Source organism: Pristiophorus japonicus, chromosome 14 (assembly GCF_044704955.1).
Source record: "Pristiophorus japonicus isolate sPriJap1 chromosome 14, sPriJap1.hap1, whole genome shotgun sequence".
NCBI classification, from domain to species: domain Eukaryota; kingdom Metazoa; phylum Chordata; class Chondrichthyes; family Pristiophoridae; genus Pristiophorus; species Pristiophorus japonicus.
Genome location: NC_091990.1, coordinates 36,321,570 through 36,343,675, shown reverse-complemented (window position 1 = coordinate 36,343,675; position 22,106 = coordinate 36,321,570). Strand labels below are relative to the sequence as shown.

The window sequence follows — 22,106 nt, the reverse complement described above, 5'->3', positions numbered from 1 at the left end:
ATGTGTGACAAAACTATGCAGTGATTTCATAAAATAATATGTATGCGAAAGGTCTTCTATAGTAAACATAACTTTAACTAAAAAAGAGGAAACGTCTTGAATGAGGAGAGACTGTTTACTGACTATGCTAACAATCGACAAATAATTGACAATCAATCACAAGGACTGGTTGTAAAGATTGCTTTCTGTTTTTTAGGAACTCTACATGCAGTTTTGTGCTAATGAGGAAACGTACAAGAATCTGCACGAGAAAGGTCGGCTGTTGCTGAGTAGCCGTGATGACACTGCAGGATCTAATGTTGAACAGTGCGTGGCATTATTAGAACAGAAGTGGCAATTGATGAGCACAAAGATGGAAGAAAGGAAGGTAGGAGGACCAGCAATATTAGCAGCATCAATGGTGTGAGAAACATAGAAAATAGGTGCAGGAGCGGGCCATTCAGCCCTTCGAATCTGCACCACCATTCAATATGATCATGGCTGATCATGCAACTTCAGTACCCCACTCCTGCTTTCTCTCCATACCCCCTGATCCCATTAGATGTAAGGACCACATCGAACTCCCTTTTGAATATATTGAACGAACTGGACTCAACAACTTTCTGTGGTAGAGAATTCCATAGATTCACAATTCTCTGGGTGAAAAAGTTTCTACTCATCTCAGTCCTAGATGGCTTACCCCTTATCCTTAGACTGTGACCCCTGGTTCTGGACTTCCCCAACATCGGGAACATTCTTCCTGCATCTAACCTGTCCAATCCTGTCAGAATTTTATATGCCTCTATGAGATCCCCTCTCATTCTTCAAAATTCCAGTGAATATAAGCCTAGTCGATCCAGTCTTTCTTCATATGTCAGTCCTGCCATCCCGGGAATCAGTCTGGTGAACCTTCGCTGCACTCCCTCAATAGCAAGAATGTCCTTCCTCAGATTAGGAGACCAAAACTGCACACAATATTCAAGGTGTGGCCTCACCAAGGCCCTGTACAACTGCAGTAAGACCTCCCTGCTCCTATACTCAAATCCTCTCTCTATGAAGGCCAACATGCCATTTGCTGCCTTTACTGCCTGCTGTACCTGCATGCCTACTTTCAATGACTGATGTACCATGATATCCAGGTCTCGTTGCACCTCCCCTTTTACTAATCTGTCACCATTCAGATAATCTGCCTTCCTGTTTTTGCCACCAAAGTGGATAACCTCACATTTATTCACATTATACTGCATCTGCCATGCATTTGCCCACTCACCTAACCTGTCCAAGTCACCCTGCAGCCACTTAGCATCCTCCTCATAGCTCACACTGCCACCCAGCTTAGTGTCATCTGCAAACTTGGAGATATTACATTCAATTCCTTTGCCTAAATCATTAATGTATATTGTAAATAGCTGGGGTCCCAGCACTGAATCTTGCGGTACCCCACTTGTCACTGCCTGCCATTCTGAAAAGGACCCATTTATTCCTATTCTTTGTTTCCTGTCTGCCAACCAGTTCTCTATCCACGTCAATACATCACCCCCAATCCCATGTGCCTTAATTTTGCACACTAATCTCTTGTGTGGGACCTTGTCAAAAGCCTTTTGAAAGTCCAAATGCACCACATCCATTGGTTCTCCCTTAACCACTCTACTAGTTACATCTTCAAAAAATTCTAGAAGATTTGTCAAGCTTGATTTCCCTTTCATAAATTCATGCTGACTTGGACTGATCCTGTCACTGCTTTCCAAATGCGCTGCTATTACATCTTTAATAATTGATTCCAACATTTTCCCCCACTACCTATGTCAGGCTAACCGGTTATAATTCCCTGTTTTCTCTCTCCCTCCTTTTTTTAAAACGTGGGGTTACATTAGCTACCCTCCAATCCATAGGAACTGATCCAGAGTCCATGGAATGTTGAAAAATGACCACCAATGCATCTACTATTTCTAGGGCCACTTCCTTAAGTACTCTGGGATGCAGACTATCAGGCCCTGGGGATTTATTGGCCTTCAAACCCATCAATTTCCGTAACACCATTTCCTGACTAATAAGGATTTCCCTCAGTTTCTCCTTCTCGCTAGACCCTCGGTCCCCTAGTATTTTCAAGAGGTTATTTGTGTCTTCCTTAGTGAAGACAGAACCAAAATATACGTTCAGTTGGTTTACCATTTCCTTGTTCCCCATTATGAATTCACCTGATTCTGACTGCAAGGGACCTACATTAATCTTCACTAATCTTTTTCTCTTCACATATCTATAGAAGCTTTTGCAGTCGGTTTTTATGTTCCCTGCATGCTTACTTTTTCCCCCTCCTAATTAAACCCTTAGCTCTCCTCTGCTGAATTCTAAATTTCTCCCAGTCCTCAGGTTTGTTGCTTTTTATGGCCAATTTATATGCCTCTTCCTTGGATTTAACACTATCCCTAATTTCCCTTGTTAGCCACGGTTGAGCCATCTTCCCCGTTTTATTTTTACGCCAGACAGGGATGAGAATTTTTTTTTTTAAAGTATACAACCATTATTCCAAGTGGGAGAACGAAAACTTATAATATGGAGAACAGCAGTGTTAGTTCTTGGTGTATTTCTCTCCAGCATTCCTAGATTTTATTGAACTTCTATTTTTCTTTTTCAGACCAAGCTGGAGGAGGCTCTCAATCTCGCAACAGAGTTTCAGAATTCCTTGCAGGATTTCATTAACTGGCTTACACAGGCAGAGCAAAGCCTGAACATCGCAGCTCCTCCTAGTCTTATACTCGATACAGTCCTCTTCCAGATAGATGAACACAAGGTATTGGAGTTCTGGATTAGAATTTATGTCGAGGGAGCTAGGGATTGCAGATTCATGTTGGGGATTGAGGATGGGAAAAGTGATAGTGCTTCACCCCAGGGGATTGGGAATGGCATGACTGCTTTATTTCACTTCATGGGATGGGAATGGAGTGACTGCTCAATACTGAGGATAGGAATGGGGTGACTGCTCGATACTGGCGATGTGGTGACTGCCTTGTGCTGGCGATAGGAATGGGGTGACATTGGTGGAAGTGGTTTGTGGGGCAGAAGTTAGAGGTGCATTTAACCAGAGTAATACAGTAATCATGGGGGACTTTAATCTACATATAGATTGGGCAAACCAAATTTGCAGTCATAGTGTGGAGGACGAATTCATGGAATGTATACAAGATAGTTTTTTAGATCCGTATGTTGAGGAACCAACTGGGATCTAATATTGTCCAATGAGAAATAGTTAATTAATAACCTTGTAGTAAAGGGGCCTTCAGGGAAGAGTGATCATAATATGATAGAATTTTATATTGAGTTTGAAAGTGATTTAGTTAAATCCGAAACTAGGATCTTCAATCTAAACAAAGCAAACTACGTAGATATGAGGGGCGAATTGGCCACGGTAGATTGGGAAATTACATTAAATGGTATGACGGTAGACAAGCAATGGCTAGCATTTAAAGAATTAATACATAATTTACAACAGATATACATTCCTTTAAGGCACAAAAACCCACAGGAAAAATGGTCCCACCGTGGCTAACAAGAGAAGTTAAAGATAGTATTAGATCAAAGGAAGAGGCTTATAATGTTCCCAAAAAGAGTAGTAAGGCTGAGGATTGGGAGGATTTTAGAATTCAGCAAAGGAGGACCAAGAAATTGATTTTAGAAAAGGGAAAATAGAATATGAGAGTAATCTGGCAAGAGACATAAAAAACAGACTGTAAAAGCTTCTATAGTTATGTAAAAAGGAAAAGATTAGCGAAAGTAAATGTGGGTCCCTTACAGGCTGAGACAGGAGAAATTATAATGGGGAATAAGGAAACGGCAGAGAAATTAAACTAATACTTTGTGTCTGTCTTCACGGAAGAAGACGCAAATAAACGTCCCGGAAATACTGGCGAACCAAGGGTCTAGCGAGAACGAAGAACTGAAAGAAATTAGTATTCGTAAAAAAATAGTACTGGAGAAATTAATGGGATCCCTTGGACCTGGTGGCCTACATCCTGGAGGTGGCTGTAGAGGTTGTCATTTTCCAAAATTCCATAGATTCTAGAACGGTTCCCATGGATTGGAAGGTAGAAAATGTAACCCCACTGTTTAAGAAAGAAGGTAGAGAGAAAATGGGGAACTACAGACCAGTTAGCCTGACATCAGTAGTAGGGAAAATGCTAGAATTTATTGTTAAGGATGTTGTAACAGGGCACTTAAAAACTAATAATACAATTGGGCAGAGTCATCACGGATTTATGAGAGGAAAATCATGTTTGGCAAATCTGTTAAGAGTTTTTTGAGATTGTAACTAGCAGAATAGATAAAGGGGAACTAGTGGATGTGTTGTCTTTGGATTTTCAGAATGCATTCGATAAGGTGGTACCCAAGAGGTTATTAAACAAATTTAGGGCTCATGGGATTGGGGGTAATATACAAGCACGGATTGAGGATTGGTTATCGGACAGAAAAAAAGAGTAGGAATTAACAGGTCATTTTCGGGTTGACTGGCTGAACATAGTGGGGTACCGCAAGGATCAGTGCTTAGGCCTCAGCTAGTCACAATCTATATCAATGATTTGAATAAGGGGACCAAATGTAATATATCCAAGATTGCTGATGATACAAAGCTAGGTGGGAATGTAAGTTGTGAGGAGGATGCACAGATGCCTCAAGGGGATATAGACAGGCTAAGTGAGTGGACAAGAACATAACAAATGGAATATAACGTGAGAAATCTGAAGTTATCCACTTTGGTAGGGAAAATAGAAAAAGCAGAGTATTTTTTAAATGGTGAGAGATTGGGAAATGTTGGTGTTCAGCGAGACCTGGGTGTCCTTGTACACGAATCACAAAGTTAACATGCAGGTACAACAGGCAATTAGGAAAGCAAAATCGTACAGCAGGCAATTTGGAAAGCAAGTTGAATGTTAGGCTTTATTACAAGAGGATTTGAGTATAAGATTAAAGACGTCTTGCTGCAATTATATAGGGCCCTGGTGAGACCACACCCTGGAGTATTGTGTGCAATTTTGGTCTCCTTGCCTCAGGTAAGGGTACTATTCACCTAGAGGGAGTGCAACAAAGGTTCACCAGACTGATTCCTGGGATGGGGGGATTGTCTTATGAGGAGAGATTGAGTTAACTGGGCCTATATTTTCTAGAGTTTAGAAGAATGAGAGGTAATCTCATTCGAACATACACAATTCTTACAGGGCTTGACAGGGTAGATGCAGAGAGGATGTTTCCCCTGGCTGGGGAGTCAAGATCCAGGGGTCACAGTCTCAGAATAAGGGGTCAGCCATTTAGGATTAAGGTAATGAGAAATTTCTTCACTCAGAGGATGGTGAATCTTTGGAATTCTCTACCCCAGAGGGATGTAGAGGCTCAGTCGTTGGTTGTATTCAAGACAGAAATCGATAGATTTTTGGATATTAAGGGAATCAAGGGATATGGGGATAGTGCAGGAAAGTGGAGTTGAGATAGAAGATCATCCATGATATTGAATGGCGGAGCAGGCTCGAGGGGCCGAATGACCTACTCCTTCTCCTATTTCTTATGTTCTTATGACTGCTCGATACTGTGGATGAGAATGGTGTGACTCTTGATGCTGGGAATGGAAATGAGATGACTGCTTGATACTGGGAATGGGGTGATTGCCTCAATAATGGGAATGGGTGACTGCCTCCATACTGGGGATGGAAATGGGTGATTGCCTCGATGCAGGAAATGGGAATGGGGTGACTGCTCTATACTGGGGATGATAAGACTTCAGCAATTCAGGACACTGTAAATGTGGGTTGACAACTGCATCGCCTCAAGACCTTTTAAAACATGTCAGTACACCAAAACATTGTTCCTTTGTCTTTGCACTTAATAGTTTGTGAAAATACATTAATTGTACTTTGGACAAGAATTTATAAATATTGGAACTATTGTAAAGAATCTGAATTGTATGTTTAATTTTACAATCCATTTAACAAACCATTAGTAAACTAACAAATGCATTTAAACATCTTTACGGCAGTCAAAACTGAGACTTTTGTCACATATTAAAAATCACATAAAGAAACAACACAGTTAGTGCTATTTGTTGTGGTCCCCATTATGCTATGTCAGTGTCTTGTACCCTTGATTCCCAATCTCAGCTGTGATATTGTGGGTTTCCCCACATGGAGAAAAGGAAAATAAAAGGGAATGATCTCAGGCCACTTTCTAATGACTAGCTACAGAACAGCACTGACCGAACTCTTGCAACGAGTTACCTATTTATCCTCTAATGAGTCCTGAGTGGGCAAAAATAAAGAAATACCTCACAAAAACCACACAGCTGTTGAGATTAGTTTTAATTTATATGTGGCGGTTCAGCTTAATGCCTGTTACTATTTTCCAGATTTTTGCCAATGAAGTAAATTCTCATCGTGACCAAATCATTGACCTGGATAAAACTGGAAATCAGCTGAAGTTCCTCAGCCAGAAACAGGATGTAGTTCTGATAAAGAACCTTCTCTTCAGTGTGCAATCACGCTGGGAGAAAGTGGTCCAGCGCTCTGTCGAGAGAGGAAGAGCACTTGACGAGGCCAGAAAACGTGCAAAGCAGGTATGCAGAATTAAAGTGAAGTGTGTTGACTGTATTTTTACCAAAAAGGAAGATTTTTTGCTTAACTAGTTAAAGACCAAGCGAGAAGAGTAAACTTTTTAATGTAATCAATGGCTGATTAATCATATCGTTCAAAGTTTATATTTTGTTTTCCCCAAAACCCTTATGTGCTCACAGCTCCAAGGACAATGAAGCTCACTGGGCTGACCATTTTAGTTTTCAGCTCACACACTGTACAGCAAGAATTTTTATGGCTATAATAAAGCTGCCCAGGTACCAGAAGTATCTTGATTACTGTAATAGCTACTAAAGTTTTTTTTAGAAAAATATTTTAAAAGCTTTAATTTGTCCCCTTTTTTTCCTTTTCTTACCCGTCTTTTCTCCCATTTGTTTTCTTTCATATTTACTACTTTAATCTTTAGTTTATTTTTGAACTGTTTTAAGTCTCAGTATCTTTTCCCATTTTCTCTCCATTCTCCTTCTTGAAATCTAGCTCTGGAGTCCCTGTTTAAATATTACACTGCCCTAAATACCACTTAACCCCATAATTTGACGACTTATATCTGCACTTTTCAAGTCAAACTATTTCATCAAAAGAAATGGGAATTTGGAACTTCAAATTCATTTATTCCACAGGCAGAAACAAATTGCCTCATCTGTATGGTTATCGGGTTAAAAATACAAAACACTTGCAGCTTTCTGATTTCAGGGATTCTACTCAGAAATATTTTTGAAGGGTCCACAAAAGCAGTTTAATCCACTGATGTATTTTAATAATTTCCTTTTAGCTTAGCTCCTAGTATCTGCAGTAGAGAGGACTATATGGCTTTTCTTCCCTCCCTTGGCTAAAATATGGGTTTGTTTTCCATGTTTATTCCCTTTGGGTTGCAAACAGTCATGATCAACAAACTGCTGCTCCAATGTGACAAGTTTTTCAGCAATTATGCCAATCTAGGATCAAGCAAAAACAGGTCAATACTTTCAAAAAAAGCTGACACAGCCCCCAGTAGCCAACACCCCAAGAACAGCCCTGATTACAAGTAGAACCAAATAATTATGAAGAATTGTAACTTAAGTTGTAGGTATATCGAGCATTCCTTCATTTATAATCAAAGGAAAATTAACATGTATGTTAAAGCCAGAAGAAGGAATACAAATGTTGAAGGCAAAAAATTAGTGATGCAGTTTGAAAGGGGGGTCTGTAGGTTTGCTAGAGGACCATGCTTTCCTGGAAACAATTGCATTTTTATATTAATGGTGATGCATTATGGTTAATTTACACTTTGTTTTTGGATATTTAAAAATTGTAAAGTGACATTTGGATATTGAGCATACCTCCAGACCATCACTTGCAAAAGTTGCAACAACATTCTTCCACATCCACCCCACTACACAAAGGTACTCTACCCCCTTCAGATGCAGTTCACAAAGACTGTACCCCATCCAATTTCCCAGCCTCTCACAGACATACACTCTCCTTCTCAACGCACCCTCACCAACACAGTTTCCCCCCCCCCCCCACCAACAGTTCATACTGATATCCTTCTCCCTTTCTTTCCACTACTGAACCTAGCACTCTTCTCTACCCCTGCTCAATTCAACTGTGGCACACTGCTCCCATCCATTTTTCCCCTCAGTTAATGCAATTTCTTCCCTCAAAGCACCAGTGAGTCCTGCTGCAAAGTGCTTCAAGCCACTGCATACAACAAGACTGGAACACCTAGTTTCTCAAGAATTCATATCCACAAAGTGCAGTACTGGGAATCACTTCATACCAGGACTTGCGAAAGTAGGCTCAGCCTGTGTCCAGAACGCTAACTGTTAACATGAAATGTTGAGAGTTGGCATATGAGAGAAATGTCTTCAAAAATACCCAAGTCCTAATTCTGACTCAAAATTGTAGCAAGTTATCATATTAGCAGAAGGCAGAGCTCAATACAATACAGGATATCCTCACATGGTGCTTTGATGATTTTAATCCAAATTAATTTACTTGATGTCATCATCATCATAAGCAGTCCCTCGGAATCAAGGAAGACTTGCTTACACTCTTAGAATGAGCCCTTAGGTGGTTGAACAGTCCAACGAGAGCCACAGTCCCTGCCACAGGTGGGACAGACAGTCGTTGAGGGTAAGGGAGGGTGGAACAGGTTTGCTGCGCATTCCTTCCGCTGTCTGTGCTTGTTTTCTGCATGCACTCGGCAATGAGACTCGAGGCGCTCAGTGCCCTCCCGGATGCACTTCCTCCATTCAGGGCGGTCTTTGGCCAGGGACTCCCAGGTGTCGGTGGGGATGCCGCATTTTATCAGGGAGGCTTTGAGCGCGTCCTTGTAACGTTTCTTCTGTCCACCCTTGGCTCGTTTTCCAAGAAGGAGTTCTGAGTAGAGCGCTTGCTTTGGGAGTCTTGTGTCTGGCATGCTGACAATGTGGCCTGCCCAGTCGGAGCTGATCAAGTATGGTCAGTGCTTCAATGCTAGGGATGTTGGCCTGGTCAAGGATGCTAATGTTGGTGCGTCTGTCCTCTCAGGGGATTTGATGTATCCATAATGTATCCAGCCCCTTGATGTATCCATAATGCGCCATCACAAAAATGTAAGCCTTCTCTCCCATATAATCTTCCTTAAGTGGGGGAGGGAGGTGAGCATTTCATCCTGCAAAGCTCTCCAGCAGTTCTTAATACACTCTTGGAAATATCTTTGACGGTAAAATTTCCCTCGCTCCCTAAGTTATCTCGGCTAAGACTGGTAAAAATTCTGCACTGGAGTCAGGCAGAGTGCCAGAATCAGTCAAAGTTACCATGTCGAGTTTGGAGTCCTTTGCTCAAAACAATTTGTTTGAAATTATTTTTGTTGGCACTTCATACTTTGAGGAATATTACTGTCATTTTCAAATACTGATATGCACTGAACCATTAATAGTGATAAATTACTGAGCGTATTTATATTTCTTTACTCAATTTGAGATGTGTCTGGAACTGAAAATAACCGTTCCAAAATAAAGAGCAACTTAAGTGCAAAGATTGAAGGGTATTTTCCCCCATTAGTTTTCTGCCAATTTTCTTTCTGCCTTTAGTTTTTGAAATAATTTAATTTACACAGCTCCACGAGATCCTTGTATCCGTCTGTTTTAATGGTGCAAATACTTTGTGATGATGCAAGCAAATGGATTCTACTGTAGTTTCTCAGCTAAAATGTACATTTTGATTTTGATCCAATTGAGTTTAATTCAGAGTGTTGTGTTTTTATAACTTCAGTTCTATGAAGCCTGGAAAAAATTGATTGACTGGCTGGAGGAGGCAGAAAACAATCTGGACACTGATCTTGAAATTTCCAATGATCCAGATAAAATCAAGTTGCAGCTTACAAAGCACAAGGTAAGAAATCTGATGCTCCATTCCATAAAATTGGATCTGATTCTTTTACTTACAAAGCACAACCTACGTTGATTTTTTTTTCTTCCTTCCGAATGTTCCCTTTGCCTATTCTCTGCTGAGGATGGTGACGCTTGCTGGTGTACTGTTCCACGGGCAGCTTCAGCTCTCCAATGCCTTAACTATGTGCCCATTCTTGACTAATCTTAGGCAGGCTATTCCACCGCGGGGACCAGCACAGCTGAGTCCAATCCTGATGTCAATACATTAGAAGGGGTCACAGAGGAACAATCAGGAGCAGGATTCCTTGCTAACTTGTCTTTTTTACAACCTCCTCTGGAATGCTGAACCCAGTTTTAACTCCCTCAACTCTGTCCTGTTGAGATTGTCTAATTTAGCTCATGCTAGGGACCACCTTTTGTTTCTTGTGGTTTGGTACCATACCACCCAGTTCAGGCAGTTAAACACAACCAATAAAGAAGACTAATAGCAAGTTGTTCGAATAACGACTAAAGCAAAGTTAAACGAGAACAAAATACATAATTACATCTTTTGTTCGTTACTCAAAGTAGTAAACAGTGATTTTTAAAAACGTACAGGTTATAAAGTCGTCATGTACGTATCCTGCCTGCATGGATATAGATATCTAAATTCTATTTCCCCTTTCAATTTCAAAATCATCTGAAAAGACAGCCAATATAAGAAAGTAATTAAACCCACCCAGCATGTGGATTGGCAGCAGCCAAGTTATTTTTCATTTCATCATTTGATTCTGTAGTTTGGCAGAGTTCGTATTGATGGGAATGCTATCTAATGCTTAGAGAATTTGGTGTTGGCCAATCCCACCATAAAAATGTGTGCTATTTAGTCCAAATTATAGTATATCAATTTATAATGTCTGTTGCAAATGAGAACAGAATGATTCAAATTAAATATAACTAGACAACTGCATCATCATAAGGTATGTGTCTCCCATTTACAACTGTAAACAAAATAATAGTTGTACATAAAATGGTCTAGTTTTTACCCATTCATAGTCAATTAGTTGAACATCTAGTGTCTTCACCCGAGTGTGTAGCATTACTACATTGCATTGTTAACTGAGGCAAGCTTATGTTTGCAGTTTGCTTCTCAGTGGACTGCAAGTTTTTGTTAAAGTGGCTCTGGAATTGCATAGTTGACATTTCATGTTTTATAAATGCAATTTTTATGTTTATTCTGTGAACCAGAAAGATAGAGCGCAAGGTTGGTCAGAACTTTATGCAGGCAAAAGGATTAAATTGCAGCTTATTCACACTGCAGCTGCAACTGTAACTCAATCTGTATCATATTTCTGAATGAAAAACCAATCTTGGTTTCTAAAACATGTGGGTAAATAAAACTCTCTGCAAATGAGCAGTTTAAATGTTGCCCACAGATGTGTAGCCCTCAAATTAATATTGTTTCGAAGCATTTAGATCCTACAGATATAATTTTGTGAATTTGGTTACAAAAGTTAGAGCCAAGTCATGTAGCGTATCAAAAGTAAACCGAGTTGAAAAGTCCCAATGGCAATTAAATAAACATTTTAGGCACCAACACAAAAATGTGGATACTTTAATGACCAAATTGGTGATTGCCAAATCGAGATCTGATGTGTTGCTCAGAGACGTACAGTCTGTACTCTTGTATTTCCAATGTTGCTGTGCTTTTTTTTTATTAAACTAGGACTTCCAAAAAACTCTGGGTGGGAAACAGCCAGTGTATGACACCACAATCCGAATGGGTCGCTCCATGAAAGACAAGGCCTCACTTGCAGATGACTGTCAGAAATTGGATAATCTACTGGGAGAAGTGCGAGATAAGTGGGACACTGTCTGTGGCAAATCTGTGGAGAGGTGAGGGAGATAAATTAAGGTTTCAGCATACTGTTGTCTAGGATCAAGTGAGATTTTCTAGCCAAGAAAATTATAAACAATTGTTATATATTTATGTATTTAATAATGATAAGATGCTTAAGAACTGACAAAATTGCTCTGATTGGATTTATAACCTGCCAAGTCACAGGTAAACTGCTTTTAACTTAGAAACAGAAAATGCTGGAAATACTCAGCAGGTCAGGCAGCCTCTGTGGAGAGAGAAAGAGAGTTAATATTTCAGACCGATGACCTTTCGTTAGAACTGGAAAAAGTTAGATGTGACAGATTTTAAGCAGGTGCAGAAGCAGGGAAAAGGGGGAGAAGAGAAAAGAACAAAAATGAAGGTCTGTGATATGGTGGAAGGCAGGAAAGATTCAATGATAAAAGGGATGATAGTACAAAGCAAAAGGAGTTGATAATGGGACAAGTAAAGAAACAAAAGATCAATCGAGAAGAGGTGTATATGGGAATTGCAGAAACATCAACAGCTGCCATGTGAAGGAGCAGAGGTTATGGTCTGAAATTATTGAACTCTGTTGAGTAGAAAAGGCTGTAAAGTGCCTAATCAAAAGATGAGGTGCTGTTCCTCGAGCTTTTTAACTTGCTTGCTGTGAAATGGAATAATCTTCTGGAAATGGAGTACTTTTCCAATTAGACTGAATATTTATAAGCATATCTGCGCAACTTTATTCTGGCTAGATGATGCATGATATTGCATCAGATATTGTAAGCAAAAATAGATTTAATCACTTTTTTTTTAAATGGAGGTTATTTGCTGATAAACTATATCCATTTTGTTTGGCTACGGACTCTTGTTTCACACCTATAAGCATAATACTTGGAGGGTGTAACTTTACCAAATACTAAGGATTGTTAATGTTCCGGTCCTGTTTAGGCAGCACAAGTTGGAGGAAGCCCTTCTGTTTTCAGGGCAGTTTACCGATGCACTCCAGGCTCTCGTTGACTGGCTGTACAAGATCGAGCCACAGTTAGCTGAGGATCAACCTGTCCATGGAGACCTAGATCTGGTGATGAACTTGATGGATGCTCACAAGGTAAAGTATTTTTGTTAAGAAAGCATTACATAATAACATAAGAAATAGGAGCAGAAGTAGGCCATACGGCCCCTCGAGCCTGCTCCGCCATTTAATAAGATCATGGCTGATCCGATCATGGACTCAGCTCCACTTCCCTGCCCGCTCCCCATAACCCCTTATTTTTAAGAAACTGTCTATTTCTGTCTTAAATTTATTCAATGTCCCAGCTTCCACAGCTCTCTGAGGCAATGAATTCCACAGATTAACAACCCTCTGAGAGAAGAAATTTCTCCTCATCTCAGTTTTAAATGGGCGGCCCCTTATTCTAAGATCATGCCCTCTAGCTCTAGTCTCCTCCATCAGTGGAAATATCCTCCCTGCATCGACCTTGTCAAGCCCCCTCTATAATCTTATAAGTTATACGGCTCAGCTTATACTCACTGGAATTTAGAAGAATGAGAGGGGATCTCATAGAAACGTATAAAATTCTGACTGGACTGGACAGGTTCGATGCAGGAAGAATGTTCCCGATGTTGGGGAAGTCCAGAACCAGGGGACACAATCTTAAGGATAAGGGGTAAGCCATATAGGACCGAGATGAGGAGAAACTTTTTCACCCAGAGAATTGTAAACCTTTGGAATTCTCTACCACAGAAAGTTGTTGAGTCCAGTTTGTTGGACATATTCAAAAGGGAATTAGATGTGGCCCTTACAGCTAAAGGGATCAGGGGGTATGGAGAGAAGGCTGGGGTGGGGTACTGAGGTTGAATGATCAGCCTTGATCATATTGAATAGCAGTGCAGGCTCGAAGGGCCGAATGGCCTGCTCCTGCACCTATTTTCTATGCTTTGATAAGATCACCTCTCATTCATCTGAATTCCAATAAGTAGAGGCCCAACCTACTCAACCTTTCCTCATAAGTCAACCCCTCATCCCTGGAATCAATCTAGTTAACCTTCTGTGTACTGCCTCCAAAGTAAGTATATCCTTTCGTTAATATGGAAACCAAAACTGCATGCAGTATTACATTCAACCTTATATTGCTTCATTGAAATATTAACAGCTAACTGAAGGTCCTATATGACTTTACATTTCTGTGAACAGTTACAGATTTTAGTTTGCAGAAAACTTTACAGAAACATAGATTTCTTAAGTTCTACTTCATGTTATTAGATTTTACACACTGAAACGTTTCCTTTGTCCTGTAGGTTTTCCAGAAAGAACTTGGTAAGCGCACCAGTAGTGTACAGGTGCTGAAACGATCAGCTCGTGAATTGATTGAGAACAGTCGCGATGATACAACTTGGGTGAAAGTTCAGCTGCAGGAACTGAGCATACGGTGGGACACAGTCTGCAAACTCTCTGTCTCCAAACAGACGCGACTTGAGCAGGCACTTAAGCAGGTGAGAACACATTATGGTATTTAATGATATTCAGAATTTGTTGCAACTTAAAAACAGAGTGAAGGAAGCACACAGTAACGACCTATTGTTATATTATGATGCACTCTTTCACACTGCACTGATAACTCTCCCAATTTTACAGTGATGTAGTTTGTTATTGTAAAAGTGGATTAATTGATATAAAAACTCAACTACTCTTTGACCTGGAATCAGCAGGCGGACACCTCGGATAAGTAAGAACACGAACTTTATTCAAGCCGGCAGGGGAAGCATCTCACTTCTCAGACCTCTGAGAACGGATCTTCGATGTGCAATACATTTCGCACACATTTTATACTCTTTTACTTGATAAGTACATGATTACTGTTGATTAGTTTCCCATTGCGCATATGCATCATGCTCAACTACCATTGGTTGTTGCCTATAATGCATTGCAGCTGTCTTTGCACAATTTCTGTTTTTACAAAGGTTATCTGATCAAGGGGGTTTCCAATCTCGCACGGCCTCTGTGCTTGTTAATGTAGTTTAAAACTTAACAATGTCCAATGTATTACAAGACCTCTCAGTACATTACCATTTATATCTGTACCTTATTAAAGAGATTAAAACACAACATTGTCCAAGGAGTCACAAAAACTCTCAGTACATTACTATTTTCATTCCCTGGTTATTTATTTTCTCTATATTCAATTTTATTCTAACAATTATCAATAGTGAAGATTATTCTACAACCGCTGCAAAAAGATCAATATCAGCACCACCACTTCTTGTAATGCATTTCAAATTAAGTTTATCTGCACTCAGCAAACTGTCCCACAATGCATGATGCAGCCCATTAACAATCATTTTCACGTACACTAACTTTGTCTTATAAGAACAGGAGTAGGCCATTCAGTCCCTCGAGCCTGTCCTACCATTCATTCAGATCATGACTGATCTGTACCTCAACTACATTTTACCTGCCTTTGCTCCACATCCTTTGATACGCTGACCTAACAAAAATCTATTGATCCAAGTCTTGAAACTTTCAATTGACCCAGCATCCCCAGCCTTTTGAGGAAGAGTGTTCTGGATTTCCTCTACTCTTTGTATGGAAAAATGCTTCCTAATGTTACTCATGAATGGCCGAGCTCTAATTTTAAGATTGTACTCCCTTGTTCTGGATTGCGCCACCAGAGGAAATAGTTTCACTATCTATTGAATCTCTTTTATTAATCATTTTAAACATCTCAATTAGATCACATCTCAACCATCTAAATTCAAGGGAGTACAAACCAAGTTTATGCAACCTGCCCTCATAATTTAACCCTTGAAGCCCTGGTATAATTCTGATGAATCTTCATTGCATCCACTTCTGAGGTGTGGTGCCCAAAACTGAACGCAATGTTCCAAATGAATTCTGACCAAGGTTCTGTATAACTAAAACATAACTTCCAGCCCCCTTTGAGATAAAGGCAAGATTCCATTTGTCATTTTGATTACATTTAGTACCTGTGCAATTCATCATGCTCTCTCTCCTCTGAGTTCACTACCTTCCTGTCCTTCCTTAATCTCTCCCTCCATGTGAATTCCTCAACCCATATTTACGGCCACCCCCTTGACCTTGCCATCTCTCGTGGCCTCGCTATTCCTACCGTGTCAGTTACAGATAAGGCCATCTCTGACCATTTTCTTGTATCTCACTCCACTCACATCCCCCTTCCCCAATCCAAACCTACTTCCTTCTGCATCCGCCCCTGGAAAAATCTCTCTCCAAACTCATACAAATGCACTTATCAACTAAAAACTGTCCAACCTTTGGTCCACCTTTCACCATGACCTTTCTGCAGCCACCGATCTGCTCAACCACACCCTCATCACCACCTTTACTGCCCTAGTCCCTATTAAAACCATTACTCTCTCTCACCCTGGCCGTTCCCCCTGGTACAGCCCTCGTCTTCGCTCCCTCAAGTCCAAGGGGCGCAGACTTGAAAGGATGTGGCGGACAACTGGTTTAGCCATTCACCGACAGATCTGGCTCGACCACATAAAGCATTATCGGGTCCTGCTCTTGTCTGCCAAAATCACTCTCTGTTACAGGATCATTCTGGAATGCGAAGATAACACCCGGCTGCTATTTTCTACTGTTAACCGTCGTCTTAAACAGCAAGTGTGAGGAGCTCATGGACTTCTTTGGATGGTCTCAATCTTTGAGACAATCAGCTGGAGTTCCCTTCCTTCCCCTAGCCCACCAGGTCAAACTTCCTTTGAGGTTCCTCTCTACCCTAGCCCTAAACTCGCATCATTCTCTAGTTTCTCTTTGATCTCGCCTCTTGACCTCTCCAGGTTCATCTTGTCCATGGGACCCACTTCCTGCTCCCTTGACCCTATTCCCACTAAACTGCTGACCACCCAACTTCCTTTTTTGGCTCCTATGTTAGTCAACATTGTTAACAGTTTTCTCTCCTCAGATACTGTTCACTTTTCCTTCAAATCTGCAGTCACCACCCCTCTCCTCAAAAAAACAACCCTTGACCCTCACTGTGCTTGCTAGCTACTACCCCATCTCTAAACTCTCAAGTCCTTGAACGTGTTGTCGCCTCCCAAATCCGTGACCATCTTTCCATGAATTCAATGTTTGAATCCCTTCAATTTGGTTTTTGCCCCTGCCACAGTACCGAAATGGCTCTCATAAAAGTCACAAATGACATCCTTTGTTACTGTGGTGAAGGTAAACTATCCCCCCTCGTCCTTCTGGACCCCTCTGCAGCCTTCAACACAGTTTACCACTCCATCCTCCTCCAACACCTCTCCACCATCGTCCAGCTGGGTGGGACTGCACTCGCCTGGTTCCATTCTTATCTATCTAATCGTAGCCAGAAAATCTCCTGCAATGGCTTCTCTTCCCACTCCCGCATCGTTATCTCTGGTGTCCCCCAAGGATCTATCCTTGGCCCCCTCCTATTTCTCATCTATAGGCTGCCACTTGGCGATATCATCCAAAAACACAGAGTCAGTTTCCACATGTACACTTATGACACCCAGCTCTACCTCTCCACCACTTCTCTCGACCCCTCCATGGTCTCTAAATTGTCAGACTGCTTGTCCGACATCCAGTACTGGATGAGCAGAAATTTTCTCCAATTAAATATTGAGAAGACGGAAACCATTGTCTTTGGTCCCCGCCACAAACTGCGTTCTCTAGCCACTGACTCCATCCCTCACTCTAGCATCTATCTGAGGCTAAACCAGACTCTTCGCAACCTAGACGACATATTTGATCCTGAAATGAGCTTCCGGCCACACATCCGCAGCATAACTAAAACCGCCTATTTTCACCTCTGTAACATTGCCCGCCTCCGCCCCTGCCTCAGCTCTTCTGCTGCTAAAATCCTCATCCATGTCTTTGTTACCTCCTAGATGTGACTACTCCAATGCACTCCTGGCTGGGCTCCCACATTCTACACTAAGTAAACTTGAGTTCATCCAAAACTCAACAGCCTGTGTCCTAACTCGCACCCATCACCCCTGTGCTCGCTGACCTACATTGGCTTCCGGTTAAGCAATGCCTCGATTTCAAAATTCTCATCCTTGTTTACAAATCCCACCATGGCCTCACCCCTCCCTATCTCTGTAATCTCTTTCAATCTCACAACCCCACGAGATGTCTGCGTTCCTCAAATTCTGCCCTGTTGAGCATCCCTGATTATAACTACTCAACCATCGGTGGCCGTGCTTTTTAGCTGCTTGGGCCCTAAGCTCTGGAAATCTCTCCCTAAACCTCTCCGCCTCTCTACCTCTCTTTCTTCCTTTAAGGCACAACTTAAAGCCTACCTCTTTAACCAAGCTTTTGATCATCTGCTGTAATTTCTTCTTCTGTGGCTCGGTGTCAAATTTATTTGTTTTGTTTTATATCACTTCTGTGATGCGCCCTGGGATGTTTTACTACGTTAAAAGCGCTATATAAATAAAAATTGTTGTTGTGCACTAGCTTTTAGTGATTTGTATACATGGACATCTAAATCCCTCTGCTCATCTACAGTTCCTAGTCTCTCACCAGTAAGACAATAATTTTGATTCCTAATTTGGATATGCTCTCAGATGGAATATGGATGGGAAGGTGGGCAACATGAAAAATAAATCTGTATCAAAATCAATTACTTCTATGTGTCATTGTCACGTGCAGTTATGCAGAGCCCATGATCCATAATCTTCCTTTCTCACCACCATTCCAAAATAATGTTGAGGCGCAATTTAATTGAAAGTTAAAATTTGATTTTTTTTTTTAAATTTATGTGCGTGAAAATTTTTTTGGAAGATTATTGCAATTATTATGTAATTCTAAAGTTCCACTTTAAATGTCAGAAAAGAACTGATTTATATGATATTAACCACCATTATTGAATTCTGCCATAGGCAGAGGAATTCCGCAACGCTGTCCATGTCCTCCTAGAGTGGCTTTCTGAGGCAGAGCAGTCTCTTCGATTCCGAGGAGTTCTACCAGATGATGTGGAGGCTCTGCAGTCCTTGATAGATTTACACAAGGCAAGTTGCCCAATTGAATGGTGAAGTGAGATTCTTTGTATTAGAACGTCCAGTGTATTCATAGAAATGGGCTGAATATTAATCCATTCTACCACATTGAATATGAAATATGTGCACTTGACCTTTTGTTTGTCCAAGTTCTATTTTAAAGACCAGTCCAATCGTTTGTTTTTAATCACACTCTCAAATATTCAATGTGAAAGCCACAGCATTAAAAGCTGCACAATATTTACACAAGTGTTTGAGAGAGAGTGACTGAAAATCCCATAATTTACAAAAATTAAGAGAATGCAGTGGAATATTCCTTAATAAAAGTTTGAAATCTCTGTTATAGATAGCTCTAGAGAAACTGAATTGAACAATTGGCACCAAACAAGTATTAAATGAAATATGCTATGCGCAATTAATTCTTAATGGTTTGCTGTATGTACAGTCTCTGGTAAATTTGCTGTATAAATGCAGCCCTGAATTACTTTGCAAAAGCCATGGACTGATGATGTATTTAAAAAAAAACTATTTTTCTTGCACATTTTGTGTGTTCAAAATTGTTATATGATAAAACTTAGCTTATTTTAAATCAAACAATAATTTAAAAGATATCTAGCATCTAATATAATATATGTGCAGTGCCATTTTAGCAGGACACTGCCTATCTACAAAAGTGTTTGGAAAATATTTTAATTGCAATATTTTTGGACATGTCGGCGCCGAAATTCAGGGTCTGAATAAGGCCCGTTACCCGTGTTTTGCGTCAGAATCGAGTGGCTGCTGCATTGCAGTCGATTAGCCGCCACGATCCAAATTATTTTCGGGCGGTCCCACTTCCGTCCCGCTGCTGCCGAACGCCACAAGTTCGTCAACAAAGCGCGCACCGCCAATCTCCCGCACCTGCATCCCACTCCGCACGAAATTTACCTGAAAAATACCACAATCCGCTGCGCGGTGCCCCCGACAGCTTTTTCTGGCGGTGCACCTTGTTTTCTGTGTGTGAGCCACGGTATCGCGGCGGCCCTTAAAGGGGAAGGTGCACTGCCGTGGCCGCCATGTTTTTTTTTGCTGGCTGACTTCCTGATTGGTCGGACAATTATGGCCTCAGGTTCGGCCGGACCGCCACCAGCAGCCTGGCACCCCCCTCTTTGGTGCCAGACCGCTGGCCTGGCCGAAACCCTCCCTGGTGGCCCAGTGGCCGAACCTAAAAAATCCTCTTTAAATGAGGGGAAAGACATGGTGACGCACACGTGCACTGATGTCATCACTCAGCGGCTGAGACTCCAGCCCGCACCCACTTCCACCTCTCACCACCACTTTTATCGCCGCACTTCCGCCTCCATCATGACCGACTTCCGGTCCGCTCCCAAAAAAATTGTCAGAGGTGAAAATGGATCAAGAGTTCGCCTCGTTAAGATCTGACAGTAAAAACATCTAGAAAAAGGGTAGGTGTAGCAGCTTTCTGGCGGGCCCGAATTTTGGCCCCATCGTGTTTAAGTGTCAAGATGGAGCATTTGACCCAAGTTATGTCATTGTACTGTGGTTTACCAAGTATTTTGTCTGTCTTTTTTTTTTAAAGTATTGTGCTGTTAATTTTTAATTATTGGATGTTTCAGGAATTCATGAGGAAAGTGGAAGAGAAGCGAGCAGATGTAAATAAAGCAGCTGGAATGGGAGAGGCCATACTAGCAGTGTGCCACCCAGACTGTGTCACCACTGTAAAGCACTGGATCACAATTATCCGAGCCCGCTTCGAAGAAGTAAGTGGGAGAGGGAATGAAGCAGATGATGAGATCAGAGTAGTGAAAAAAAATTACATAAAATGGGAGTAAGACACTTAGGGGCCGAAATTGTCCTCCACCCCAAACGGGGCACATCTTCCATTTTTTTTTTTTAAGTGTTCTGTTCGCCCCAATGCATGGGACGGAAAATCCGGGGAAATACAGCTCTTTGGTTTTTGTTGGACCATGGCGAATATGGGGTCGTCAGCGGGGTGGAATGGCCGTTGCTCCAAGTCATTAGCACCGCGTTGATGCATCATAACGTCCACCCCTTCAGTTAAAGGGGAGGACTGCTGCGAACTCTGCAGCCACTTTAGCGGCAAATACTGGTCCATCAGGGAGGGCTTCGGCCTGGCCAGCGGCCCGGTACCCAAGAGGGGCTGCCAAGTTGCCTGTTGGCAGCCCAGCCGAACCTGCGACCACCATTGGCGGGCCGATCTGGCAATTAAAATAAAATGGCGGCTGCGGCAGTGCGCCCTCCTCTTTAAGAAGCTTTCCACCGGGGAAAGCTGTCGGGGCCAACCAACTCCAGCAGGGCAATTTCCCACACGTGACGGAAAGGGGGTCACCGCGGGTCATTAAGAGGTCGGCACGTGCCAGATGGGGCGGGAAGACTGATGGGGCAGTCCCATACACCGGTCCAAAAAGAAAGGAGGGCAATTTTCAAAATGGCAGCCCCTCCTCACCGACCGAGCAAAGAGGCGGCCATTGCTCTTATAGTAATGGGCAATTTTGGCCCCTTAATCTTAAATGATCTATTACTTACATTGCCACATCTACATGTTTAAATCCTAGACTGGCAATTTTTTCCTACCAGAAGATGAAGTTATTAGTCTTGAACAATTACTCTGGGAGGACAGAAAAATATCTGGGAGTAGAGTCTCTTACTGCTCAATGCAGCATTGATGGATTTCACAGATACATCCATGTGCTGTATTAATCCAAAGATGATTTTGGAATTCTAGTGTAAACTGGGAAAGAAGATGGGGAAAAATGACACAAATAAAGGATGAATCTAAGTGAAGTACAAGATTGCATCTCACTGTAGGATTTAATATCTGGTTTTGTTTTTTAATGGAACACGAGAGCCTCTGCTCAGCTGTCTTTCTTTCCAGCAGCTCAGTCACAGTTATCATGAACCCACAGCTGGGAGTAGAGAATGAATAGTCTGCAACCCCAATTTTCCAAGGCGGCTGAACTGGCCAGTAGCTCAATGAGTGGACCACGCTGAGTTCTCAAATGGGAGTCCCTTCCCCTAATTTGATAGGCTACTGGCAAGTCAATAGTTTGCCTGTAGAGCATGACTGGGAAGTGGAAAATCTGGTGATGAATCAGCTCTTGAGGAGCAACAGCACACCATTATAAAGTTGTTGTGGTTACAGAAAATTTGACTTCAGAAGGACATGTCTCAGGGCTGCCACGCGTCCAGTTTATATGAATAAATGTGTATGTGGGCAGAGACTCACCCAAAGACTGTACATTTCACGTGCAGTCTCGACTTTAATATTGAAATGAGGCCCATGCATACAGG

General features: G+C 41.6%; 1 protein-coding gene across 11 annotated transcripts in view; it reads left to right on the top strand.

The window, feature by feature from the left end:
* The window catches only part of macf1a (microtubule actin crosslinking factor 1a), a 577,816-nt gene that overhangs the window by 518,780 nt on the left and 36,930 nt on the right, over positions 1–22,106 (top strand). For all 11 annotated transcript variants that reach the window (XM_070899169.1, XM_070899162.1, XM_070899161.1 and 8 more), the window contains 9 exons: positions 197–367; positions 2,615–2,770; positions 6,368–6,574; positions 9,828–9,947; positions 11,652–11,821; positions 12,738–12,897; positions 14,088–14,282; positions 18,678–18,806; positions 20,411–20,554. In XM_070899169.1, coding sequence (XP_070755270.1) covers positions 197–367; positions 2,615–2,770; positions 6,368–6,574; positions 9,828–9,947; positions 11,652–11,821; positions 12,738–12,897; positions 14,088–14,282; positions 18,678–18,806; positions 20,411–20,554 — 1,452 coding nt within the window. The remainder of the gene's footprint in view (positions 1–196; positions 368–2,614; positions 2,771–6,367; positions 6,575–9,827; positions 9,948–11,651; positions 11,822–12,737; positions 12,898–14,087; positions 14,283–18,677; positions 18,807–20,410; positions 20,555–22,106) is intronic.